The sequence below is a fragment of the Phaethon aethereus genome (genome assembly GCF_964289735.1).
Source record: "Phaethon aethereus genome assembly, chromosome: 2".
NCBI lineage: Eukaryota > Metazoa > Chordata > Aves > Phaethontiformes > Phaethontidae > Phaethon > Phaethon aethereus.
Window position 1 is genome coordinate 132512880 of NC_138582.1, and position 23675 is coordinate 132536554.

The 23675-nt window shown below is 37.6% G+C and overlaps 1 protein-coding gene across 2 annotated transcripts in view; it reads left to right on the forward strand.

Moving 5' to 3' along the window:
* Positions 1-3801: 3801 nt before the first annotated feature.
* ANKRD28 (ankyrin repeat domain 28) overlaps positions 3802-23675 on the forward strand; it is a gene marked incomplete at its 5' end in the record, with an annotated part of 82069 nt that continues 62195 nt past the window's right edge. Inside the window, 2 exons of one of the 2 annotated variants that reach the window (XM_082015634.1) lie at positions 3802-3927; positions 5002-5085. In XM_082015634.1, coding sequence (XP_081871760.1) covers positions 3802-3927; positions 5002-5085 — 210 coding nt within the window. The remainder of the gene's footprint in view (positions 3928-5001; positions 5086-23675) is intronic. The other variant, XM_082015635.1, reaches the window with a different exon arrangement.

A 23675-nucleotide genomic window follows, 5' to 3' on the forward strand; every position in this document is an offset into this window, starting at 1 on the left:
AAGGGGATGGGAGGGGGGAAGATTGTTCTTTTAAGTAACCTCCAAGTTCTATTTCATTGTAAGCAAAAGTTAAATGTTTCTACAATTGGCCTGTCCTTTGGTTATGGAAGTAATTGCACACACACACATTCCTAGTGTGAGTAGGGCTTTTTTTTGTCTCCTTACTCTACATGGTTTAGATTGTTATCAAGATCAATATAATATTGACTCAGTTGTGTTGGTTCTCTTTCTAATGCAAACTGTGATGTATTGGCTTTTAACTCTTTGACCATGGTAATGTCACCATTCAAAAATATGTTAATGTTATCCAAGATGCATGATGTTAAATTGCTTTTGGAAATAGTTTATATTAATTTCATTTTAATTATAGGTAGGATTTCTAGAATAATTATCAGAGTAGATTCAAATTTTCTTAATTTTCTGCGTTTTAATAAGTAAATAAGTGTGAAGCCCTATGCTTTTTATGGTAACTATGAATTTCTACTTGAAGTTTTCAAGTGTACTTTGGAGCATTAATTGCAAAGGTCAAAAATGGAACACTTTCAGATAATTTGAATTAAACTGGGCATTATCTCTATTTAGCAATAGGTCCAGTTGGTAATTCCAAAGAAAACATATGGAACTCTTAACATTTGCTTACTGTATAAACTTACTGGCTCTCAAAAAGTGTTCATTTACACTGAACATATGGTCTCAGCTAGAATACCAAGTGTGTTTGTGTGTGTATAGTACAAAACCCAAGTATGCATTTTTGTCAGTGTACTTTGCTTGTAGGCTTAAAATCTGTTTTTAAATTTTTTTTCCCCCAAAATGAATGTTTAGTTATGCAAGTGAACTACAGTGTCTGTACCATAGGGTATTTTTCACAAATAAAAAGCAAAATATTTTCCGGATAGTGGTTGCAGTGTTCCTTAGCAGACAGTAGGGTGTTGTAGTAGATGAGCATTGAGAATGTCCTTGTTTTTCTTCAAACTGATTTTGCTGTGGTCAAGAAGAACATGAGTTTTCATATGTATTATTGTGAATCTGTTTTTTTTCTTTTTAATAAATGGTTGAAATACTAGAACAAAGCAGTGTAGTGTACAAACCATTCTTTCTTCATAATTAAGACCAAACGTATGACATTTCAAAACAACTGGACTCTATATAATGAACAGAGTATATTTATAAAGATGTTTGTTAGTCACATGCTGTAAATGAGAACATTTGGGAAATTTGAATCGTATCTGAAATTTCACGGTGAATCAGAAACTGGTGCTGTATTCTGCCAAGCCAGTAGTCCTGAGCTCAGGGAGCCCTAGGCTAAGGTACTCTTTTGACCTTACAAAACCTTCACCTGCATGAAGTGTCAGTAGGTGTGTGTTAAGCAATTTATTATGTTGCAGCGAAGCTACCGTAGACATTATTTCAAAAGAGTGATGATGTGAGCTTTTCCTGCTTGTGGCCCCCAAAGGTGGGAATTCATGTCTATTAATACCCAAACCATTTAATATACCACTTAAACCCGTCTTTCTGTCTGCCAGGATTCATATGTGAAGCCTGAGTGCAAATGCTTTACTGAGGAGCTAGAAACTTGTTCACCATTGACAAATTCTGATTTTACCAGACACTGGAGGAATTAGAAGTACCTTCATACTGCACAGGAGCAACAAAACCCCTCCTACTGTTCCTGTAACACTGAAGCTTATCCAGCAACTTTGACAGAAGCCATTTACGTAATACACCCACAAACCAGCACCATTTAGGCAGATTCAAGCTGAAATATTTATTCAGCAAGTTGTAGGGCTTTATATTATATTTTTATTATCATGTTACGTAATTATATTAATATTATATTTAAATTACACCTGATGTAATATTTTTCAAGCTGAGGGTATGTTTGTCTATACTAGTTGCAAAAAAACCCATAGGTTTGGTCATTAATAGCTGGCTTTTTAATAGTCAACCAATTACTTAGAGAGATTTTACTTTCATTTAATTTTCAGAGTATATTTGTGGGGAGTTTCTTGTTTTCAATGAGTTACGCGAGGACTGTTTTGCTGCTCTGACCAGTGCCATATGAAAGCAGTTAAAATGCTGGAATTGTTTACTGCCTAAATTGTTGTTAGTCAGCAGAGCCAGTACACCAGATTTCTTTGCGGCTTTTAGTGGAAAATATTAAACAGTCGCTCTTTCTTCAGTTATAGGATTTTTACGTTTTCAGCTGCGTTAGTCACACAACTGGCAAAGACATAACTGCAAAGACTGTCCCCCTCCCCACCTCCCTCCAAAAAAAAAAAAAGCGCTTTTTTTTTTTTTTGTGCCAGAGGAAGTTGCACTGGGAGCAGTGGCTGGGTTCTCTGGTAAGTGTGACATGTGAGCATTACTAGGCATTTCATCCTGCCAGGCTGCAGTCGCTGCTCGCCAGGCTGCTGCTCAGTGGGAATGCTGCCGTGGCGGTGGTTTGTGCTCTGCTCCTACGGGCTTTTAATGACCAGCTCGGACAGCTAGACTTTTTTTAAGCTTTGAAAGGCTATCTGCTGATTGTATAATTTAATTTGTCAAGGAAAAAAACTGATAAGCAGAAGCTCTAACTGAAGAGGAGGATCAGGTTGGCACAGTGACAGATGTTCGGATAAAGAAGTTGGCTCAGAGATGATGTACGGAGTCTGATTTTTTTTTTTTTTTTTTTTTTCCCTTTTTTTCCTCTCCCCCTCAATCTGAAAGAAGGCTATCATGGGAACTGCGTTCACATGGTGATCAAAAGAAACACTTGAGCAATGAACTGCTTTTGCAGAAGAAGTCTAAGGCAGTAATTTGAGCTTTTGTGTGCAGTAGCTAGCTTGTTTTGCTGAAGCATTCTTCCTCAACAGTATTTCTGCCCAGCGCGTTCCCTGATGGAGAAGCCACAGCTACTGTCCGGTGAAGGAAGGATGAACGCTCCGCATTGCTTGTGTCCCTGACAGAGTAACACTGTCTGCGTTGCTGTCGTTTGGGGAGGCTGGATTCAACCAGCAATATTATTCAAGGAGTTCATTGTCCCTGTGGTCTGACTCATCGCATGTAAATGTACTGCAGCCGTGCTGTACGTTGCAGATACCTTTCTTGCATGGGAAAGAATTATTTTCCTCTAAGCAGGTCCTGAATAACTGCTGGAAACAAGATGCGTTTTTCTGGCTGGACTGTTTTTGACACTGAGAAAGGAAGCTGTAGAATGACAGGATGACCAGAAGGCGCGTTTATTTCCAGTCAGCAGAAAGCCTGCGACGGTTGATTTAAAACTGACCTTGCAGGAGTGGATATAGCTGCGGCCGTCTCTGTCAGGGCAATTGTTCCTTGTTCCGTCCTCGGTAGGATGGTGTCGTGTCTTCTGCAACAATGATTGCACTGTGGGGGTAGAAGGACGCTGTGGAAGTTGTGACATTAACAAAGACAAATTTGCTTGTGAAAGGACAGCTGTGTGCGCAGTGAGTGCTGTTCGGATGGAATTGGATCTTGGGATATTTTTATCAGCTGTTCCACAGTTTCATTATTGTGGTGCCGATGCCTAGGGAAATTTTATTTTAAAAAGAACAACTTTTTTTTCAGCGTTGTCTTGAACCTCTCGGCATGTTTAAATCTGGAAAATGAAGTGTAAGGGGGGATTGGAATGTCCTTTTTTAAATGCTAATACACCAGTGGTAGCACTCACAAGTTTGTGAGGGCATGTGAAACAGGTGAAAGTATTTCCTCTATGGTCCCTGTTGCGATACCTGCAGTCTGGTTCAAAAAATACTGTTGCGGGCATTTTTTTGTTTGCTTTTGCTTCCTCAAACGGATCGAATGAGTCGAGTCTGTATTGTTGTTTTGGAGGAGGTGGAAGATGATTCTCCCACATTTATTTCCAAATTACCTCAGGAAAATGTATCTTTACGTCCGTCACCCTCTGGAAATGTGCTGGTAAGGCATGTTGTTTGTTGGCATATTTCCTGCTTATAATACTGTCGCTAATGCCAATAGTAATTTTCCTAAGATTAGCATGAATATGCATGATGTTGAAACAAGACAAGGTGGTAAAAACTGCCTATACTAAAGAGGGAAAAAGCTCAAAGTTAGTTTGTAGACTTAATATTTGCAAGGGCTCGTTCCTTTTCATGTGACTTTATGGTGCAGCAATAACAGATCTCAACTCTTGTATAATAGCAGAGAATTTTTACAGGGCTTGGTAAACTGTATTTGAAGTAAATGTTTTTTTCCCATATCACTCCTCATTCCTCGATGGTACATTTATGCAGTACCACTTTAGAAACTGATGTAATCATTGTATTGCAGTAATATGCTGTGTTTATTTTGAGACCTGACAGCATATAGTGCACATCAAGCAAGAACAATCCTAAGCTAAAATAAAAGAATAGCGTAAGTCATAATCTTGATGTAACTCTTAATTCAAGTTATCACTTTCTGGAAATGATGAACACTGGGGACTGTGCTTTTATTGCTTTAAATTATTTTATTTCGTCAAGTGACTGACTTAAATCTTGCTAGTGTACTTTAGCAGCTTTTCTTACTTACTAAGAAATCCTGCTATATTTAGTAATAGATGTGTGTGTGAATTTGTTACCATACTTATCTGATTTACTTTCCCACTCTATCTAAGCAGGTGGAAAAAACCCTCTAGTAACCTTAGTCACTTGCTAATGTAAAAGGGGTTGGTTTGCTTATATTGTAACATAACAACACCTGTAACAACACGTAACAACAGCCCTAATTTTATTATGAGGGGTTCTCTTTTCAGCTGTTACAAGCTAGTCTTCTGAGCCTTTTTTAAATTTGTTTTATATTTCATTGACTTAGAGTATGTTCATGTGTTTGAGGTTTTTAAAACTTGTAATTTCTTCAATTCCAAATACTGTTGCTGATTTCTTTATTCCACTGCCTGGGATGTTTTATTCTGTCATCTTGTGTTTGTGTTCTGTATCAAAAAAACATTTGTGTACCACTAAAATGGGATTATATTCTAAGATGTGTTTTTCTTCATTTCAGCCACCATTGGTTCAAGCTATATTTAATGGAGATCCTGATGAAGTTCGAGCACTGATATTTAAGAAAGAAGATGTTAATTTTCAGGTAAAAACAAACATTGTTAGCTTTGAATACATTTTAATTTTGTTTTGACATAGCTTTCTGCTGTACTAATCACTTTAAAACTTTGCTAATTTATGAGCTGAAATTTTATTGCTTTTATGTAATAGGCAAAAGAAAGCCTACACATATACTCAATACTGAGAAGGAGGAGTGTAGCTTTGTAGATTTGTGTTGATAGTGAAGACCTAACTCTATATCCCTTTCAAATGTTAGTTCTGCAGTGCTTGGGTAACTGAAAAGTTTGTTTATACAGTTGCATCAGACTTTTTAGAAAATTAGACTGGTTAAGCGTGATGCTATGTAGACTTTGATTCTTTTTTAAAATAAATACACCATGTAGTATACATTAGACAATTATAAGAAAATAGTCTGGGGTTTTAACAGATAGGTTTAGTAGTGGACTTTTAGAAGGGAAGCTTAATGATTATATTAATATGTAAAAATGAGAAATGGTGTTTATATGTCTTATTTGTGGTGTAGCAAATGCAGACACTACAGACTTAAAAATTGTACTGAAATGAAATTGAATTTGTTCCACTGGGTGAAATTCAAGATTTGAACAGCATACAGTTACTGTATTTACTTTCTATTAAAATTTTAATATGCATGTTTGACACTATGCAAGATAATATAGCATAAACTCTTTACATTGATTAGAAATTGCTTTGATTATTAAAACAGACTGACATAAACCATTTAGGGCTTAACACTGTGGGAATGTGTGTAGCTGTTTCTCCTCCAAATGCATCAGAACAAGAGTAATACTAAAAAGCAACGGTTAACATCTAGATGCCACATCGTGGCCAGTGTAAGACCATGGTAATTGTTTACACTTTGTTCTTGAGAGATGTAAACCAAAAGCAAATATTTAGTTTGGCATTCTGCAGAATTTGTATCTGACCAATGCCAGCTGAAGTATAAGGGACCCCTCCCATTGTCTTGGAAGAGCATGAGTTAGGGCCCTGTGTAAGTAAACTTGCTGTCAAATCTAAAGTTTTGTTTGGTAAGGTTGAACTTTTTTTCCCTCTCCTTTTTCAGTAGTTTTGCATGTTCTTAAGCAAGATTGTATGATGGATTATATAGTATCAAAGGACTTAATCTTCTGTTTAGTTATGAGAGCAGTAGCTGTGTATCCTTCCGGTCTGTTCATATGTATGCTCTGGTCACATTGCCATTTTTATTTTTAAAAGCTGATTAGTGTGTGTTGTTTCATTTATATTCCTCCAAGTGTAAGTCAGATTTAGCGTTTATAGCTGTAGTGCCTGTAAACAAAGTTAGGTTAGTAACTTTCTCCTTTTTTCATTATCATGAAAGCCTCTGCTATATTTCAGTACGTATGTGGTAGTGGTTTGGTTTTCGTTTTTTGTTCCCTCAAGTTTTGTCAAACAGTTGCCCATAAATATGTAGTCAGCAGATGTGCTTAAATAGGAGAGCATGTAATTGGTTGATGTCTTTGAAGAGGGTTACTTCGTACTGCCAGGTAGTTACAGTGAAGAAAAATATTGTAGGTAGAATATTCAAAATCTGGAGTTTTTTACATTTTACCTCTTTTTTTTTTTTTTTTTATTCCTTTCTGTGGATACACCTCCCTTTAACAGAATGTGTGTGCATCTTAGACTAGTGACACCCAAGGAGTGTTTAAAATCCATCCAGAACAAAGAATGCTATTTTTTCACAGCCACCTTCTTCAGCATAGGCAGATGTTTATCACACATGACGACTCCTTCCTGCCATGGCACTTCTAGTCCTACTACAGTATTTAATGTTACATTTACATATATCCCTTAAAACAGTTTGTTGGGGCTAAACAAGCATATAAATTCTCCCATTGTTCGGTAGAAATGAAGTAAACTGCCTAGTGGATTTTTCTTTATGTCTGTCCATGTGTGTGTTTTGTTCTTTTCCTTGGGGTTTTTCATTTGCGGTATGTACTTTGCTGGAGATAATATATCCCTACGTAGTCTAGACTCAAAGTTGTCCCCTTAGTTATGTGTGATAAATTGGTGTGGACAGAAGGAGGGAAAAAGTGAAGAAAATGAAGTGGTTATATATATTTCCTAGAAGGAGGAATGTATAGGAATATATATATTTCCTAAAGAGAAGGATCATGATAAACTGTTTTGACCGTTGTGGATTGTATTAGACCAGTGTGTATATGTTGGATTTTTTTCCACTTTGCTATCCAAGTGCTTCAGTACAGTTGTTTGGATTCCAGAGTCATTCCCTCCAATGCCTCTGCAGACTCATTTCCCGCTCTCAAGAGCAACTAATTATTTTGTAGTTTGTATTCTAATAGTTGAGATTCCTTCCTTCCTCCATTCCCGTGCCCATGGGTTGGACATTGTAACTGGAGACCTAGCAGGGTTCTGCAAATTAATTTTGCCCAGAAGTGAACTGAAGATAGAGCTCTTGTAGATCTTTGTTGTGACAACGACATTCATCTAGGAAAGTTGTTAGTGTCTTAATGAAATGTGGGTGTTTTTTTTCCTTCTGTTATCATCCAGCTTCACTTACGTTTTTACTTTTAGGGTACTTTATCTTTAACATTAATCACAATTTGCTTAATACTCTCTTAAAGCTAATTGGGTTGAGTCTGTGTATTTGGCTTCCCAAAGCCAGGCTGTGGTAACTGTTTGATATTATGGTAATATCTAAAGATTGCACCCCGGTTGGGCTTATTAGAGCATTATTCCTAAAACAGATGATGTCTTCATCCGTAGTGTTATGTTTAGAAATATTCTGAGATGAGTGGCCTTTCATAATGTGAGTTGCTATGTGTGACTGTAAGATGATGTACTGATAGCAAACGGGCTTCTTGAGGGAGAAGATTGTTTTTGTTCATTCCACACCAGCCTTCTTGAGTCACAGGCTTACTCTAGATTTAGAAAGTATGTATTGTATTCTACTCTGCAGTTATAATCTTTTGTGAAGAAAGAGCAAATTGAGTGTGTCCCTAGCTGCTTAAACTGTGCTTCAAAAAGGCTTACCTTCTCTCTAAGTTGGAAGTGTGCAGCTTTTTTATAGACAAAACTGATTTAATGGAATTTTTTTCAAATGTATTGTTTGGAAGGTGAACTCTCTTGAGGACCCAATTAATGGAAAAAAAAGAAGTGAAAGGGGTTGCTTCTTCCTCCCTTTCCCCAAGAAAGCCTGAGAAACTGTAGCTGCTTGTTTCATGAGTTAGGCTTAAATCACACACATCACATATGTCAAGCCTGATACAGTTTCTGTTATATGCATAGCTCTTGCTATGCTCTGTGTGTGTATGTGCATATATATGTTTAAAAAAAGTACTATTTCTTGGTACCATCCTGAACTTTTGAGACTTGGCAGTAAGGAAAATCTTGTGTGATAACTGATACATTTAATATTTCTTTATTAGTTAATGGGGATCTTCAATATTTCTGCTTTTGCTGATTAGATTAGTATGGCTGGTTTGAATTTTATGTACTTTTCAGCAGTTAGTTTTAGCTAACTAAATGATTTCAGCATTGCCTTTTATAAATCAGGATTTATTTGTTTGTTCTGTAAGATTTGGAGGCCTATTACGGTCGCAAACTGTGCCGTTTCTGTTTGTAACCGAAACTTTTATAAATTAGTTTAAAAGATCATGAAAATGGGCTATTTCATGTCCGCTATTTGTTAAGAATATAATTTTGTGGAGGGAATACCAGCTCACTGTCAAAAATGATTTAAAGTTTGCAGATCTGACTATTGAAATGATTGTTCAAAATCAGAACAATTTTTCCTCCTCCTAGACCTATCGGGATAATATTTCTTCCCATGAAAAGTGATACTTCAGGTAACCCAATATGCAGTTTTTATAACCCAATTGCACTTGCTCTTAGCCAAGGGGGTAAACATCTGATCCTTTCTAGAACTGGTGTCAGTGTGCCCCTTGCTCCTGTCACGCTAAAGCCAAGCAAGCACTCTTTTTGGAAGAATCCCAAAGTCACGCAGATCTCTCCCAATGTTCAAAAGTGCTCCCTGCTCCCGTTTAAAACAGTGATGGTGACATGGGTGATAAGTGACTTAAACATGAAACACCTGTCTCTTACTGCTCATTGTGCTTTGTGAGATTAAAATAGATTTTAACTATGAAACATTTTAACATTGTGTTCTGAGTGAGTTGGCGGGTTTTTTCCAACATAAAATGTAACATGGGAAAATGAAACTCCATGTGCTGTAGCAAGGACTCCAGCCATCAGGATGATCTGTATGATTTCTGTTCTGGATTATTAGCCATCCACCACAGCTCTTAATTTAATGGCTCTTTTCTATAGTAAGTAACCAAAAAATTAAGGAAAAGCTCACCTGTGCTACTATTTTGGGAAGAAAGGAAAACAAAACAACACAAAACCATAAAACCTAACATTCTTGTCTGCCCTCCCTACCCCGCACCTGTGTTAGTAGCAATGTAGTGTTGCCCATAGATCACAAGTTTCCTTCCTGGGACTGGCAAGGGGTATGATCTGGTAGCATCAAAGTGCTAGGTACAAATAGGAGGGCTACCTGTATGTATCTGACACTGGTATTTTGAGCAGTAGGGTTGCTGCGTGGATGACTGTTGCAGTGGAGACATGGGCTCCCTTCCCAGTCCTGCTAAATGTGGGTTTGCATAACTTCTTGTTTGTGTTATTTAAGAGAATGTTGCTGGATGTTGTTCTAGGGTAAGATACGACATCTTACTTTATTTCCTGTTAATTTTTTAAATTGATTTTACTTTGCAGGTCACTCCTCTGGAAAGAGGAGGAAAATTGTTAGTTTAGTGACAAGTTTAGGACTTATCATACAGCACTGGGTCTGGGCACCAGGAGAGTTAGATTATCAATGGTCTCAAATACCCTAGTAATTTAGGAATTCATAATGAAAAATAAAACACATTTTAAAAACCAAGAAAGATTCTTTGTGATGCTGGTATTGGTCAGCAAAGTTCTAAAAGAGGTTAAAGAGGAAAAAATAGGTAACGAATATATGGTCTCCTGGCTTTCATCTTTGTACTTAACCATGGGGGTTAAACTGTGGGGTAACTGTTTCCTGCAGACATGACAGTGCAGTGTAGAACAGGAAAGCCTGAATTACTCAGCTGAAGTATGGAGCATTCTAGAAAATTTAGTAGAGTTCAATGTTCTGATAATACAAATAAATTCTGTACCTATTTCATACACTTAAAGAATTTTAATGTATGTCATTGTGTGGAAACCTGTAATTGCTGTCTAATTCAGCAATTACATTGAAATATCTCTCAATGTAAAGAAACTTACATGAGTAAATATCATGGCCTTGCTTAAAAACAAATAAACAAAAAGCCATAATGTGCAATGAGGTAAAAATAGGAATTTTTTTACATTTATGTTCATTATCTTTCTGTAGCCAATTATTTTACTGATGACTAAAGTGGATTTTTCTTTGTTTAGTTGGTTTGGTTTTGATAAAAGGTGCACACGCATACAACTACAAATGTAAATTCACTTTAGCTTGACATATCTATGCCTCTAAAAACCTCTTTCTGCATTAATTGCTATGCACAAAGTGTTGCATTATGCAGTTATGCATTTTTTTCATCAGTACCTTTTCTAACTTGAGTCACATTAGTTTAAGAATTTGCTGGTTGGGACAACTGGAAGAAGTTACTCAGAGCAGATTAGTACACAGTGCTTTTCAGAGAGGTAGTTCATCTGCAATACCATGTTTCTGTGCTTTTGGGAGGGGGTTCAGGGAGGCTGTTTTCCTGTTCCAGGAATGGTTTTGAAAACAGTCGGGGAAAACTTTGGTGGTTTTACACAGAAATTTGCATGATATAAAATTTATCAGGCCAGATAAAAGCAATGGGAAGACAGGTGTGTCCAAACTATATTCCTTTCCACTTCAGGAATACTGTGACCATTGATCAGAAAAAAGGGTTGCACTGTTTCGTAACGGTTTGTGATTTGCTCTGCCCAGAGTATGCTCGCAGGGAAATAAATTTCCAGGCCAATTCATCTGTAACACCTCTTGTAACTAGATAAAGCCCCTGGCCATCAGAGCAAAGCTACTGTGTAGCTTTTGTATCTAAACTGGTGAGAATAAATAGTAGTTAAAAGCTAGCATAGGCTAAGGCGAAATTGTGCACAGTTTTTAACTCCGCAAGCTGTGTTTTGGAAGAAGTGAGAGATTATGGGTTTGCTACTTGTCTGTCTGTCTCAGACATGGATCAGACCCAGTGCTGGTAACTATTTTGTCAGGTTCCTGCAAGCAACGTAGACTATTTGCATGAAGAACGTTTTTTTGTTGACAGCTGGAGTTGGCAACAAAAACTTGCACTGGTGTATTTGGTACTGTGAGCAGCATCTTACTGTATTCCCTGGTTGGACAGACTGTGCAGGCAGCGCTCCTAACTTCTGGTTTGCTGATTTGAATGTGAGAGAGGAATTAAAAAAGCATCCAGAAAACAGTAAAATATTCTGAAGAGCAGAGTTTAGTTTTTAGTTCTAATCCTAACAGGTCAGGGTATGAACTTTTCCTTTCTTAGTTATGGGTATTACTAGAGAGTTTCAATCTGGCATACATTTTCCTTCTTTAAAACCATCAGTCACTTTTTTTTTTTAATTGGCTTTTTTGCTAATTTACAATTGCAGATGAGCATTTAATAAAGAGACACTAATTATAGTAACTTGAAGACTGACAATACGAATGTGTAGTTGCAATAATATCTTGGAGGAGCGCATGATTTAGACCTATTAAAAACAATCTTAAATTTAAGACCTTCTCTCTAAAAATGTGGTATCTTGAGTCTGTAATCATAGCAAAGAAGGATTTAGTGAAAAATGCTGGGTTTTGATGTTTTAATAATTAAAAGTACATGGAAATACTTGCATGTTTTCCCTTACTGAGAACGCTTTTGTTCTCAGAGATATTTAGAATTTTAGTTTCCCATGTTTTGTAATGTGCTAGTTATAGCTAGTGTGATTCTTAAGTTTTATAGCTTCAGGTTTTATTAATCAGATCTAGAGGAAAAAGTGTTGTAAAACTGCTTGCTAATTTTCCAAATTATGTATCTATTTCAAATTCTGTTCAGTTCTTGAGTTGTTTTTTTTTTTCACTAGGCAGGTGACTGCATGGTTGAACATTATTTGTAATCTGTTTTTATTTCCAATTCCCCCCTATAGCAGATTTGGGGGATAAAATTACAGGTATTTGTGAGTCTGAAAGACTTTTCCATATGATAAGAACACAGGATGAGTTATAATTTTGAGCTTGGTACTAGTTATTTTAATTCAGTTTCATCCTTTGGATTATTAAGCACAGTGACTTGCTGTGAGTTTTTCTGCAAATAGGAACTGTATATTGAAAAGACACATATGTACACATGTGTGTGCCTATAAATATATGCATGCAAGTTATATGTAAAATACGAGTGTGTGAATATACATTTTTTTAAATATGGCAGCTTATCTAATGCTAATGACAGTAAGCATATAATGAACAGACAGTGAGAACAGTCCTTTGAAACCACGGTAGGAGGTTGGAGAGGAAATAAAGCATTCCTATATAAACAAATACTAATAATGAGAATCCCTCCAGTTAAAAACTGCCGCTGAGAAACATAGGCCTTGACTCAGTGCAGCAGTGCCTGCCTGGCAGCCTCTGCCTGGAACCCAGCTTCAGGTGCTGGAGCAGAGAGTCTGAGAAATCGTGTACTGGGCAAATGGGGGACAGTGAGAACTCACAGAGAGCTGGTGATCTCGGGATGGGCATAAATCCTAAAACAATTTGAGTATGCCTTCGGATGCTTCCACTGATAACTGTTTATTGAAGAATTTATGTTACCATCTAATAAGAATTGAGACAGCTTTTGTAATTAGATGGAGGTGTTTTAAATGGTTAAAGGTTCTATTTAATATGCTATGTTTTCATTTTGCTTGAGGTATATGTAAATATTTTTGTATGTATGGGAAAGAAGAAAAAAAACACGTATAATCTCAGACTAGTGGTAGCATGTAGTTTCTCCATCTTGTTTGCCCTTGGACTTCTAATAAAATTCAGCTGTCGAATGAGAGCAAGATGTTTCTTTCTCCTTAAGCTTTTGCTTGGACTTTTGTCCAACGTGCATGTCAATGTACTGGATTGCTTTCTACTTCTAGATAGTCTTGGTGCTAAGCTTTCTTAATGTTTCCACCACAAACAGGAACCCCCATTTCCTTCGTGACCAGCCTGATGAAATAATGAGTCATGAGACTCTCCTGCTTTATCAAGTGTTCACTTCATTGAACTTCATTTCTTTACATCTGAAGAGTAGCAGGAAAATTCTGTGAAGAATCCTATTTATTGGGAGAGTGTGTGTGGTCCTTTGCAGACAGGGGCAGGTTCTGCATGCTTAGAACTTAGAGCCATGCATCAGCTTTAACACGTTGCTGAAGTGTCTTGCGTGCACGGAGATGTAGGAGTTGCTTTTTAGAAGGGCGCTATGTGAGTAGCGCGAGTAAATGTGTGTGTGGTATTAACAAGATACAAAGTTATCTCGTAAAACATCTTGCTACTAAACATGCTCAAGTTTTAATTTTTTTTTTAAAGGGAGTAGATAGATTTCGGCACTATCGTATGGGAATATTTGAGGTTATTTTGGTAAAGAATGAAGTCAGTTTTTAAAAACATGAATATTCATGTTATGTATCTGAAGGGGTAAGAAGAAACCTTGCTGCAGGAAATGTAAGGTTGCTTTTCCTGTAGGAAAACTTCTTCCACTTTTAAGTGATCTGTTATGAGACAGTTTGCTCCATGGATCTGCAGCCTGACTAATTCCAGAAATGGAGACATTTGGAGACCTAATTCTTCCCAGTATTGTAGAAAATTGTTGCAAGTTGTATATTGTAAAGAGTATCCACCAGCTACTCAAAGAAGAATTAAATTTGTAATATAACAGTTATTTACTGTTACTTAAGTTTATTAAAGTTGTGGATTTCCTGTTCATTAGTGTAGAATGCTTTTCGAGCATGTCATCTGTAATGAAAAATAAGATATCCTATTTCCTTTTCAGTGGTTTAGAGAGTGAATCATGTTTTTCAGCCTCAATATAAAGTGTGTCCAAATGGTGTTGAGTTCCTGTTCTGGTGTAGAAACAGGTTCAGAATGTTTTAAACACAAATCTGTATAATTAGGCATTTTTCTTCAGAATTGAAACTCTTAATGAGAGAACCTTGCCAGTCTGAAGAGGAATAATTCCTTGCTTCATGTGGATAACACTGTATTTAGCCTGTGCAAATTAAATTTTCAGATGTATTGAGTTATCACTGGTAAGAGTGATACAAACAAACCTTCAGCAGAGTTACAGTCTGACAAACATCAGCAAATTGCTACTTGGTACAGTGGAATCTGTGGATGGTAGCTCTCAAAAAGTTACCATTGCAAAGGGTTGGCCTCTCTGAAAAGAACAATGTACTTACATGGCATGATGCTGCCTTGTACAGATAATGAGAAATATTCTTTAGAGACTTAGTATGAACTAATATTAGTGTGATGTGCTACTCAGGCTAATATATCCTCCTTCTCCTCAGGTCTAGTAAGCTTGCCTAGCACTATGCTAAGATGGTTGTATTGTTTGCTAAGCTGGGCAAACAAGCTTGGGTGTCTGCATGGCAGTCTTTTTACCATATTGGCTGTACATTGAATTTGTTTTACAGTAATTGGGGGTTTGACGGACAAGTTTTGTTTTGGTCATTGTTATTTCTTTAACGTTGAAAAATTGGCAGTGATATAGAGAACCATGAATAATTAGATCAAATTTAGGTATGTTTCAAGAATTTTGTGTTTGAGTCTCCAGTGTGGTTCTTAATGATAACAATTTTGTAGATCATGTCTGATTTGCCATATTACTTTTTAGTGATTATTACTTAAGATTGTAACCTTCAAAGCATAATTGAAGTTCTGCATTTCCTGCTGCTTTTGCAAAACAGGCTAGAGGCAAGGCCTTGAATAGTTAGAGCTTACTGGGGTTACTCCTGGCAGTTGCTGTGCCTGTTACGCAAAGGATCGGTATTTGGGAACAGAACATCCCCACTGAAAGAGCAGAGAGAAGAAAAAAAGCTCTGTAGACTCTATGTGCATTAACTTCCAACATCGACACAGCCTTAAAGAATGCACTGGAAACAGCAAGACAGGATTTGAATTTACTCATTATTTGCAGTAACTTTCTGGGCGAAAACTCTTTATGCACATGCAACATAGCTTTGAACAGGACAATTTTCTCCACTTTGCAAGTGGTTAAAGCTGTCTTATATATCTACTCTGGAATATCTAATGCACCATCATTTCCTTCGTACAGTTTGGCCCTTGTACACAGGCTCTACGCAAGGTAGATACACCTTTTAAGTTCATTAAATCTAATCTAGTAAATGATGGATGTATATCAAAAACTGGGAAAAGAATGTGTTTCTCATCTGCTTGCTGCATATTGTCGGGAGGGCTATTTTGGACTGTTGGTAGGTGGCTGTAGGGCCTGGAAAGGCTCATACTGGTGTCAGGTCTGAGGACAGATAAACTGGAAGTTCCTTTTGCAATGAGGGATCTCTGAGTCCTTGCTGAAAAGTATGCCCCAAAAGTTCAAATAAAATGCCTCTCTGGAATATGAAGTTTGAGGGGAATTTTCGCAGGCTTGTGATACCAGCCTGTACCTTTCCATCTCCAAAACCAGTGGCATTCTGTTATCTTTTCAGTCTTTAATGAAGTCCTACTTTGTTGTCATCCTTCCTGATCATTAATTTAATTTCAGTTTTTATTTGCATGAAATACTAGTTATATACATATATATATATGTAATTATGGTAACATAAATAAATTATACGATGCTGACTTACTGTCTGAAACAAGTGCAAATGTCTTGCTTCAGTCGCTGCTAGCTCTTCCTATAATGACAGTTAACTTCTGAGCTTATCCCTTATCCACTTAGCCTGAGGAATAGTGCAGATAAAATACTTTCATCCTGAGGTTACCAGCACTTTTGGAGGCGTTTTGATCCTCACTAGCAGAGGCTTTCTCTTGGGTTTCTTTTGTGATCAGTGTGGGGACTTCTCATTTTCTGTTGCAGACAGTTATAGTTGGGTGGAGGGGGTTTTTTCACCCTCATTTTCATTCTTCAGAGTAGATATATTCTGTGGGATTTTTTTGCCTAACAATTTGTCTCTATATTAGCATAGGTTATGTTGTATGCTGACACTGTTGAGTCAGGTATTCAGAATAGTGCAAGGGACTCTTAACAGAAGGACTTTGCGTGTGGCTGCTAGCTGACTTGACTTTACAAAGCTATTTAACTTAATGTGCACAATCAAAATGTTAGAGCTTGCTCCAAGAAGAAGATGTGCTAACGCTAAACACACAACCTGAAAAGTACATCTTTTCCCGTCACCAAGACAATGTGGTTCCTGAGAAGAATACCTAATTTACATCAGACACGAATATGAATATATATAGAATGACACACAGTTGTCATTCTAGCACTAGCCTTTGTAATGAAAAAGGCAGAAACCCCAGCTTTTCTGAACAAAAGTGTCACTGGCCTGAACGTAATGTGGTGGATTTAAACTGGGATGGAGATGTGCATACCTTACCTAGTGTGGTGGGATCTTTCACTGGAGCATAAACAGAGCTTGTATTGTACTGTTTTCTCTCTTGGCATATTTTCTTATTTGTGTCCTCAAATATTACAGATAGATGACAGAGTAAGACGAGGCATTCAGTGTCCCTCATTCAGCACGCTGTACAGGCACAGGCTGGGTTATGTAATGTGCTCCACATCACTGTACTCTCATTATGGAAAGTCCATCGTTTTCACATACTGCCTTCCTCCCCCGCTGCCCGCCCCCCCCCCCCCCCCCAAAAAAGAGAATAGTTTCAGAGTTATTTGTCATTTTTCTTATCAGCAACTGCATTCTGATTAAAAGCTGCGGTCTTTTTCTGCTATACATATCAGGTAAATGTTTAGATATCATGTACTTGGCATTTTGGAAGTGTGAAGCCAAGGGAAAATAACATTTAATGAAATATTATTGTATCTTTTTTTTTAATATAACATTGTTTGAATGCTGTAGAGGTCTGTGGGTGGGTATTTTTTAATTTTAATCATGGGGGTTTTTGCTGTCTTTCCCCCCCACAATGATCTAGTATATTAACAAATAGTCTTGGCCCTAAAAGTTGCTTTCTTTTAATTCTTGAGTTAAAAGGAGGAAGATAAATCCAAAAATGTCTCAGCTATACTGTGAGATCAAGTTGCTCTTATCAAAGGGTAGAGAATTGCTCTTTATTAGTCACACGTGTTGGTCAAGAATTCAGTAGCCTTGATGTTGGAACTTCCAGTGAAAGGCAGCAGCTCACAAAACTTGCTCAGTTTTTCAGGTCCTTATCTGATACCCAAATGGATGCTTGAGTTCGCTCACAAGGAATTCTAGCCTTTATAATTTGGCCAAAAGAAGTTATGTAGAAATTTTTATAGAATAGAGACCTGGGTTCAGCTTTTCTTACAAGTTGTACTTGTTCTATACATGAGTTTGAAAACCTGACCAGTGAGAATTATAACAGTGACAGCAACATTACAAAACCTGCATGGAACATAAAGGTTAAAGGGCATGAGAAGGTGTGGATTTCCCAAAAGCACCTCAATGTAGTACTCTCAAAAAAACAAAAATTGGAGAGACATCTTTTTGACATGAATTACTTGGAAGTGGAAAAATATGCAGATGTATGGTTGTTTCAAAGTATGTCCCTTGAAATACTTGACTACAAGTCAAAAAGTCTTCTTGCTGTGTACCTCTTTAGTTGTGAGAAATAAGGATGTAATGTCTACCAGAACAACTCAAGCCCTCTTGCCCTCATTTGTGTTGTTATTGATAATTTTTTACCTTTAGGAGGAACATAACTTCTAACAAAAGTAGGAAATTTAACTTCCTTCTCCTTTGTCATTGGCAGACAAAAACAATGGTCTTCTAGAAACCAAATGAGAAAAGAAACCCTCTGTATTCTACAAAATTTGGCTGTTTTCTAAGTAAACCAGCATATTTTAGAAGATGTAATACTTCAGAAAGGCCTTCTTGAAAACAAGGCATACTCATTAACTGAATCTTACTGTTTAAAACATCTTAACTACATCAAAATAACTTGTATTTTTTGAGCATACATCTTTAAATGAGAATTTTTTACTCTTGTTCTCTGAGAGTTTAGCTGGCTATGGGGTCCAGCATTCATAATCATATATGCAGTTGAAGCTCGATAGCTGTTTCTTGCGCTAAATGTGACTAACTTCTTTTTATTTTTGTGTGTCTTTCTTTTGGTGCCACTGTTCTAAGTGGCAGAGCTTCAAACAGTTACACCCGAATGGCGTTTTGTGCCTCAGGCTTGTGACGTAAGACAGCCAGCATTCGATGAGTTAATTTTATGAAAAGATTTACAGTATAGTGCTACTTAAAAATATGAATTATTCTGAACTTCAGTTTTCCTTTTTTGCCAGTCTTTTTTGTAGTGTAGTACAAACTTGCATTCAAAATTATACTTCTCGAAGTTGCTATGGACATTAAAGTTTGGGATTCAATAAAAGTTAAAACAGCGGATTTTCTCCCATCCTCTTCCTGTCAAGTTGTTCTACTGAGTGCCAATATTAAAGCCCAGATAGCCTTTTGCATAAGAGCACTTTGGCACCTGATGTTTGCTCATGTAGCTTGAACTCTTGGTATTATTTTTGCAATTTTTATTAAAGGTATTTCCAGGTGTTACTTCAAAAACAAAGTACTAGAAAGATACAACTGAGCTATCTTATTTGTTTTTAAAAAGGAATTTTTAATAAGAGATGGTTGAATATAAGTGAATATTCTGATATGTCAGTAATGTATATGAATGTTTGATGATTTTCCTGTGCAAACTTAGTTTTAGTGATTCTCACCAGATTGCTCTTACTCTTCAGGCATTTTAGAAAGGAACCAAACTTCAATGTGCTTTTTATTTATAAGATTTTATTTTGTGTATGAATTGCATGTAATGGTTCAGTGAGGATAGAGGTTTTTATCAGTTTTAGTTTTGTTATTTGAGTAGAATCAAATAATCATTAGCTGAAGTAAATTATTTCCATGGGTTTTAGTCCTGTTCTGTGAACTTGAGCTTCAAATTCGATTGCAGAAATTCCATTTTAAAAATGCCTGGAGGGAACAAGGCATGCTTTTGGGATTGCAAAGTATGTCCAGACAACAAAGCCATGTAATGCAAATTCTTCCCTGCCTCCTCCTTGGTGAGGATTCCTGTTTATCTGTGTGTCCCTGCAATGTGGAATGGTATGCGACAGGCAGTGTCATTCTGCTCTCCTCTAGGTAAAGGTAAAACTCAAATGTTTGACCTGCGGTTTTTCTGTAAGACTTCAGTTACATTCCAGGTTTCGTGTTAGGGAAGAAACATGATTGCCTTGGATGTGCCAATAGCCAGAAAAGGAGGGGACAGCTGTTCTGTTATGAAGTGCGTTACAGTTAGTCACCATTGTTATAGACTCCAAACCCACAGTTTAGGATGTGTCTGTGATACTTACTTTTTCCCCTAAAACTCTCACTGTGACAGATACCTTATTGTCCCAGGGAAGGAGTTTTCCTGACCAATGTTCATTCTGTTATTCTTATTCATTCATTTCTCATGGTGGAAATGTGGCTATAGCTGGAAAGTTTTTATAACCGAATTTCTTAGCCTTTGATCACTGCCGTTAAGGATGAAATCAGAATAGATCAGATTGTCTGTTTCTGTAGTTCCTCCCTCTTCTGCCCATTCATCCAGACACAAGTTAAACTTATGTCCTGTGTCTGAAATGTGCTCATATGCAAAACTTGGACAACTGCAGTTGCTGAGTGTTTGATTTGGATTTGGAAAATCAAATGTTGGAGAGGAGAGTTAGTGTCTCCTTTGCAATTATGTAGCTAGTAGACTTTTCTTCTAACATCCTAAAAGTACCATGTTTGCCAGTTGCTTTGTGTGTCAGTGCAGATGCACTAAAAATTACCTGGTTATGGGATATTATTTAAATTTTTTTTTTCCTGGCAATTCAGAAAATTGTGGGCTTGTGCTCTCAAGGAACACGCATGCTTAGAGTTTACTCTTCGCTGGGCGAGGAACTGGCTGGATGGCTAAGCCCAGAGAGTTGTGGTGAACGGTGTTAAATCCGGCTGGCAGCCGGTCACAAGCGGTGTTCCCCAGGGCTCGATTCTGGGGCTGGTCTTGTTCAATGTCTTTATAGATGATCTGGATGAGGGGATCGAGTGCTCCCTCAGTAAGTTTGCAGATGACACCAAGTTGGGTGGGAGTGTTGATCTGCTGGAGGGTAGGAGGGCTCTGCAGAGGGATCTGGACAGGCTGGATCGATGGGCAGAGGTCAGCTGTATGAGGTTTAATAAGGCCAAGTGCTGGGTCCTGCCACAGTCACAACCCCATGCAATGCTACAGGCTTGGGGAGGAGTGGCTGGAGAGCTGCCTGGAGGAAAGGGACCTGGGGGTGCTGGTTGACAGTCGGCTGAACATGAGCCGGCAGTGTGCCCAGGTGGCCAAGAAGGCCAACAGCGTCCTGGCCTGTATCAGAAATAGTGTGGCCAGCAGGAGTAGGGAAGTGATTGTGCCCCTGTACTCGGCATTGGTGAGGCCACACCTTGAATCCTGTGTTCAGTTTTGGGCCCCTCACTACAAGAAGGATGTTGAGGTGCTGGAGCGTGTCCAGAGCAGGTCAACAAAGCTGGTGAGGGGTCTGGAGCACAAGTCTTATGAGGAGCGGCTGAGGGAACTGGGGTTGTTTAGTCTGGAGAAGAGGAGGCTGAGGGGAGACCTTATCACTCTCTACAACTACCTGAAAGGGGGTTGTGGCGACGAGGGCGCTGGTCTCTTCTCCCAAGTAACCAGCAATAGGATGAGAGGAAATGGCCTCAAGTTGCGCCAGGGGAGGTTTAGATTGGATATTAGGAAAAATTTCTTCACTGAGAGGGTGGTCAGGCATTGGAACAGGCTGCTCAGGGAGGTGGTGGAGTCGCCATCTCTGGAAGTGTTCAAAAAACGTGTGGATGTGACGCTTCAGGACATGGTTTAGGGAACATGGTGGCGCTGGATTAATGTTTGGACTTGATGATCTTGAAGGTCCTTTCCAACCTTAGTGATTCTGTGATTCTGATTCTGTGATTTATATGTTTGTATAAACTCTTGGTCTTTCCTAAAGTGCTCTTGTGACCTTTTTCCAGGTTGCTTTGTAGTTCTCTTCTGACTTACCTTTTATTTTCCACTGTATACCTACCACTGGCATCTAATTTTTCTTTAAGGTCTCCACAAACTACAGTGGCACTCACAAGTAAATTATTTAGTGGTTTAATCCACAGTGTGACAGTTATTATTATTATTATGTAGAATCTAGTCAAAGAGCATGCACTACTAAATTGGTACTAAAGATCTTAACTAGAAACACGCTGGGGTTGGCAGATTATGGCTGAAGTGGCCCTCATTGCTAAAGACACTTCTTTTCTCATACAAGACAAGGTGTCTAGAGTCATTGGTTACTGCTGTCAGAATGAGCAAGAGGGCAAAAATTCCTTGTCAGTTTTTTGTGATTGCTTGGAAGTCTAGATTTGCTCTGTCCTAGTAGATGGCATGAAAAGGATATGTCCTGAAATGTAATGTGTAGTAATAAAGTCTTATTAGTGACTGAGCTTTCAAAAAAAATGCTTCTTTTAAATGCAGTACAAGTGTTTATGCAAATAGTAGCATTAGCATTAGTTCAAGAAACTCATGGAATCAGCATAACAAATCTAGTCATTTCCACTACAATGTACCTATCATCTAGCTTCAAAGGATACTTGGTGGTTAGCTATGCAATATGTTTTATTTTTGTTGTTAACGGCATGCTTTCCTCCTGTTTTTAAGCATGCAGAAGACCCTTATTGTAGCTTGTTGGGCTTGCTCACTGTATTGGAGCTGCATTTTAAATTTGAAATATGGTGAGAAAATAGAGGTCTGTTTCTAAAAATGACGTGAGACAAAATTACGTAGAAATTTGTTCACAGTGTGAAGTTCTCAGAATTGAGTTAATAAATACTGGGGGGGAATCCAAAGAAATGGCAGGTTAATTATCCTCAAGGTAGGGACACAAAATTAATTTGTCACAGATTTACAAGTTTTGAAAGCCTAATACTTAATGTTTTTCTTCTACTTTCAGTTGACAATAATACAACTAATTTGCAAGTTCTAGTTATGTGTTTTTAAGATACCGCTTTGTGGTTTGACATACTTCCAAAGAGTTAGTGGCCTCAGTTATAGAATTGTGTACCTAAACTAAACTTTTGTGAAGTTTAAAGTTGGAACATAAAAGCCAAATATTCAAATATGTTCTTTTTTGTGTGGAGGAACAAAAAAAAATTATTCAGATTAGACAGTTATTCTACCTAACAAAATGATAATTCTAAAAACTGTAGCAAAATCTGCAAATAAAATTCAATGACTCTCAAGTGTAGCACTGGGACTTCACACTCGGAGAGACCTCTGTGGTATTGGATACTATCAGAGAATTGGAAGTATTTTGTTATTGCGTTCTTATACATTATCTGTGAACCCAGGAGTTAAGAGCCATGTTGGTTGAATAGTTCTCTCTCTAACGTAGCTGGAAAATATACTAATTGAAGTGTTACATTTAAAAACAGTTTAACTTCCAAGACATGTTTATTAAAGGTATTACAGGGTATATATATGAATTGAAACTCTTTCAAGATTTGTGATTGTACATTTGGAGTTGATTTCTGCCAGGAACAGATGGTATTGAAGCAGACAGCTGACAAGTGATACAGCAGAAAACACCTATTAAATGAGATTTTCTAAGTGTGATCACAAACTAATGAGAGTGTTCTAAAGTGTTATTGCGAAATTGGTTTTGAAAAGCAGAGAGGATAAAGAGGAGTTTTTATCAAGGAGGAAGTTGCATTCATGCTTTTCTGAAAAATACTTTAATTAAAAGATTTTGGATCAGTAGATGTTCAGCTATTTGAAGGGCAAATTGAAGTTATATTGTTAAATGCTCCTGGGGAAGCCACAGTCAGGATACAGCAGTCTTACCGGGTATGTATGGGATAACAGACATATGCCTTAAAGGCATCTAGCTCCTTAAAGCTCTTTGTCGTTTTATGTAGTTATATTCTAAATCAATTGCTGAGATAGAACCCAAACCAGGAATAAATTGTTATATCTCAAAGGATACTTACTACTTTAAAAAGGGGTAGATTTGAGTGTTTAACTTAGCCATAGATTTGTCCGCTGTGGAAGTTTTGATCTGTGAAATAACTAGCGAAACAGTTAAAGCCTATGTTTAAGGTAAAAGGAAAGAAAGGTGGCATTACCCTGGTTCTAGGTTTGGTAAAGTAGAGGGGAGTTATGAAGAAGCTCGTAGCACCACTATCCCTGTCACTTGATTCCAAATTTGGTTTTAACGGGGTCATAAGGCTTTCTCCTTTGCGTTTCTCATGTTGTAATCATTACAGAAACTCCTGTGTAGGTGAAACGTTTGTGAAACCTGAGAAATGGAAGTACTATGAATGGAAGGACTATGTATTTTT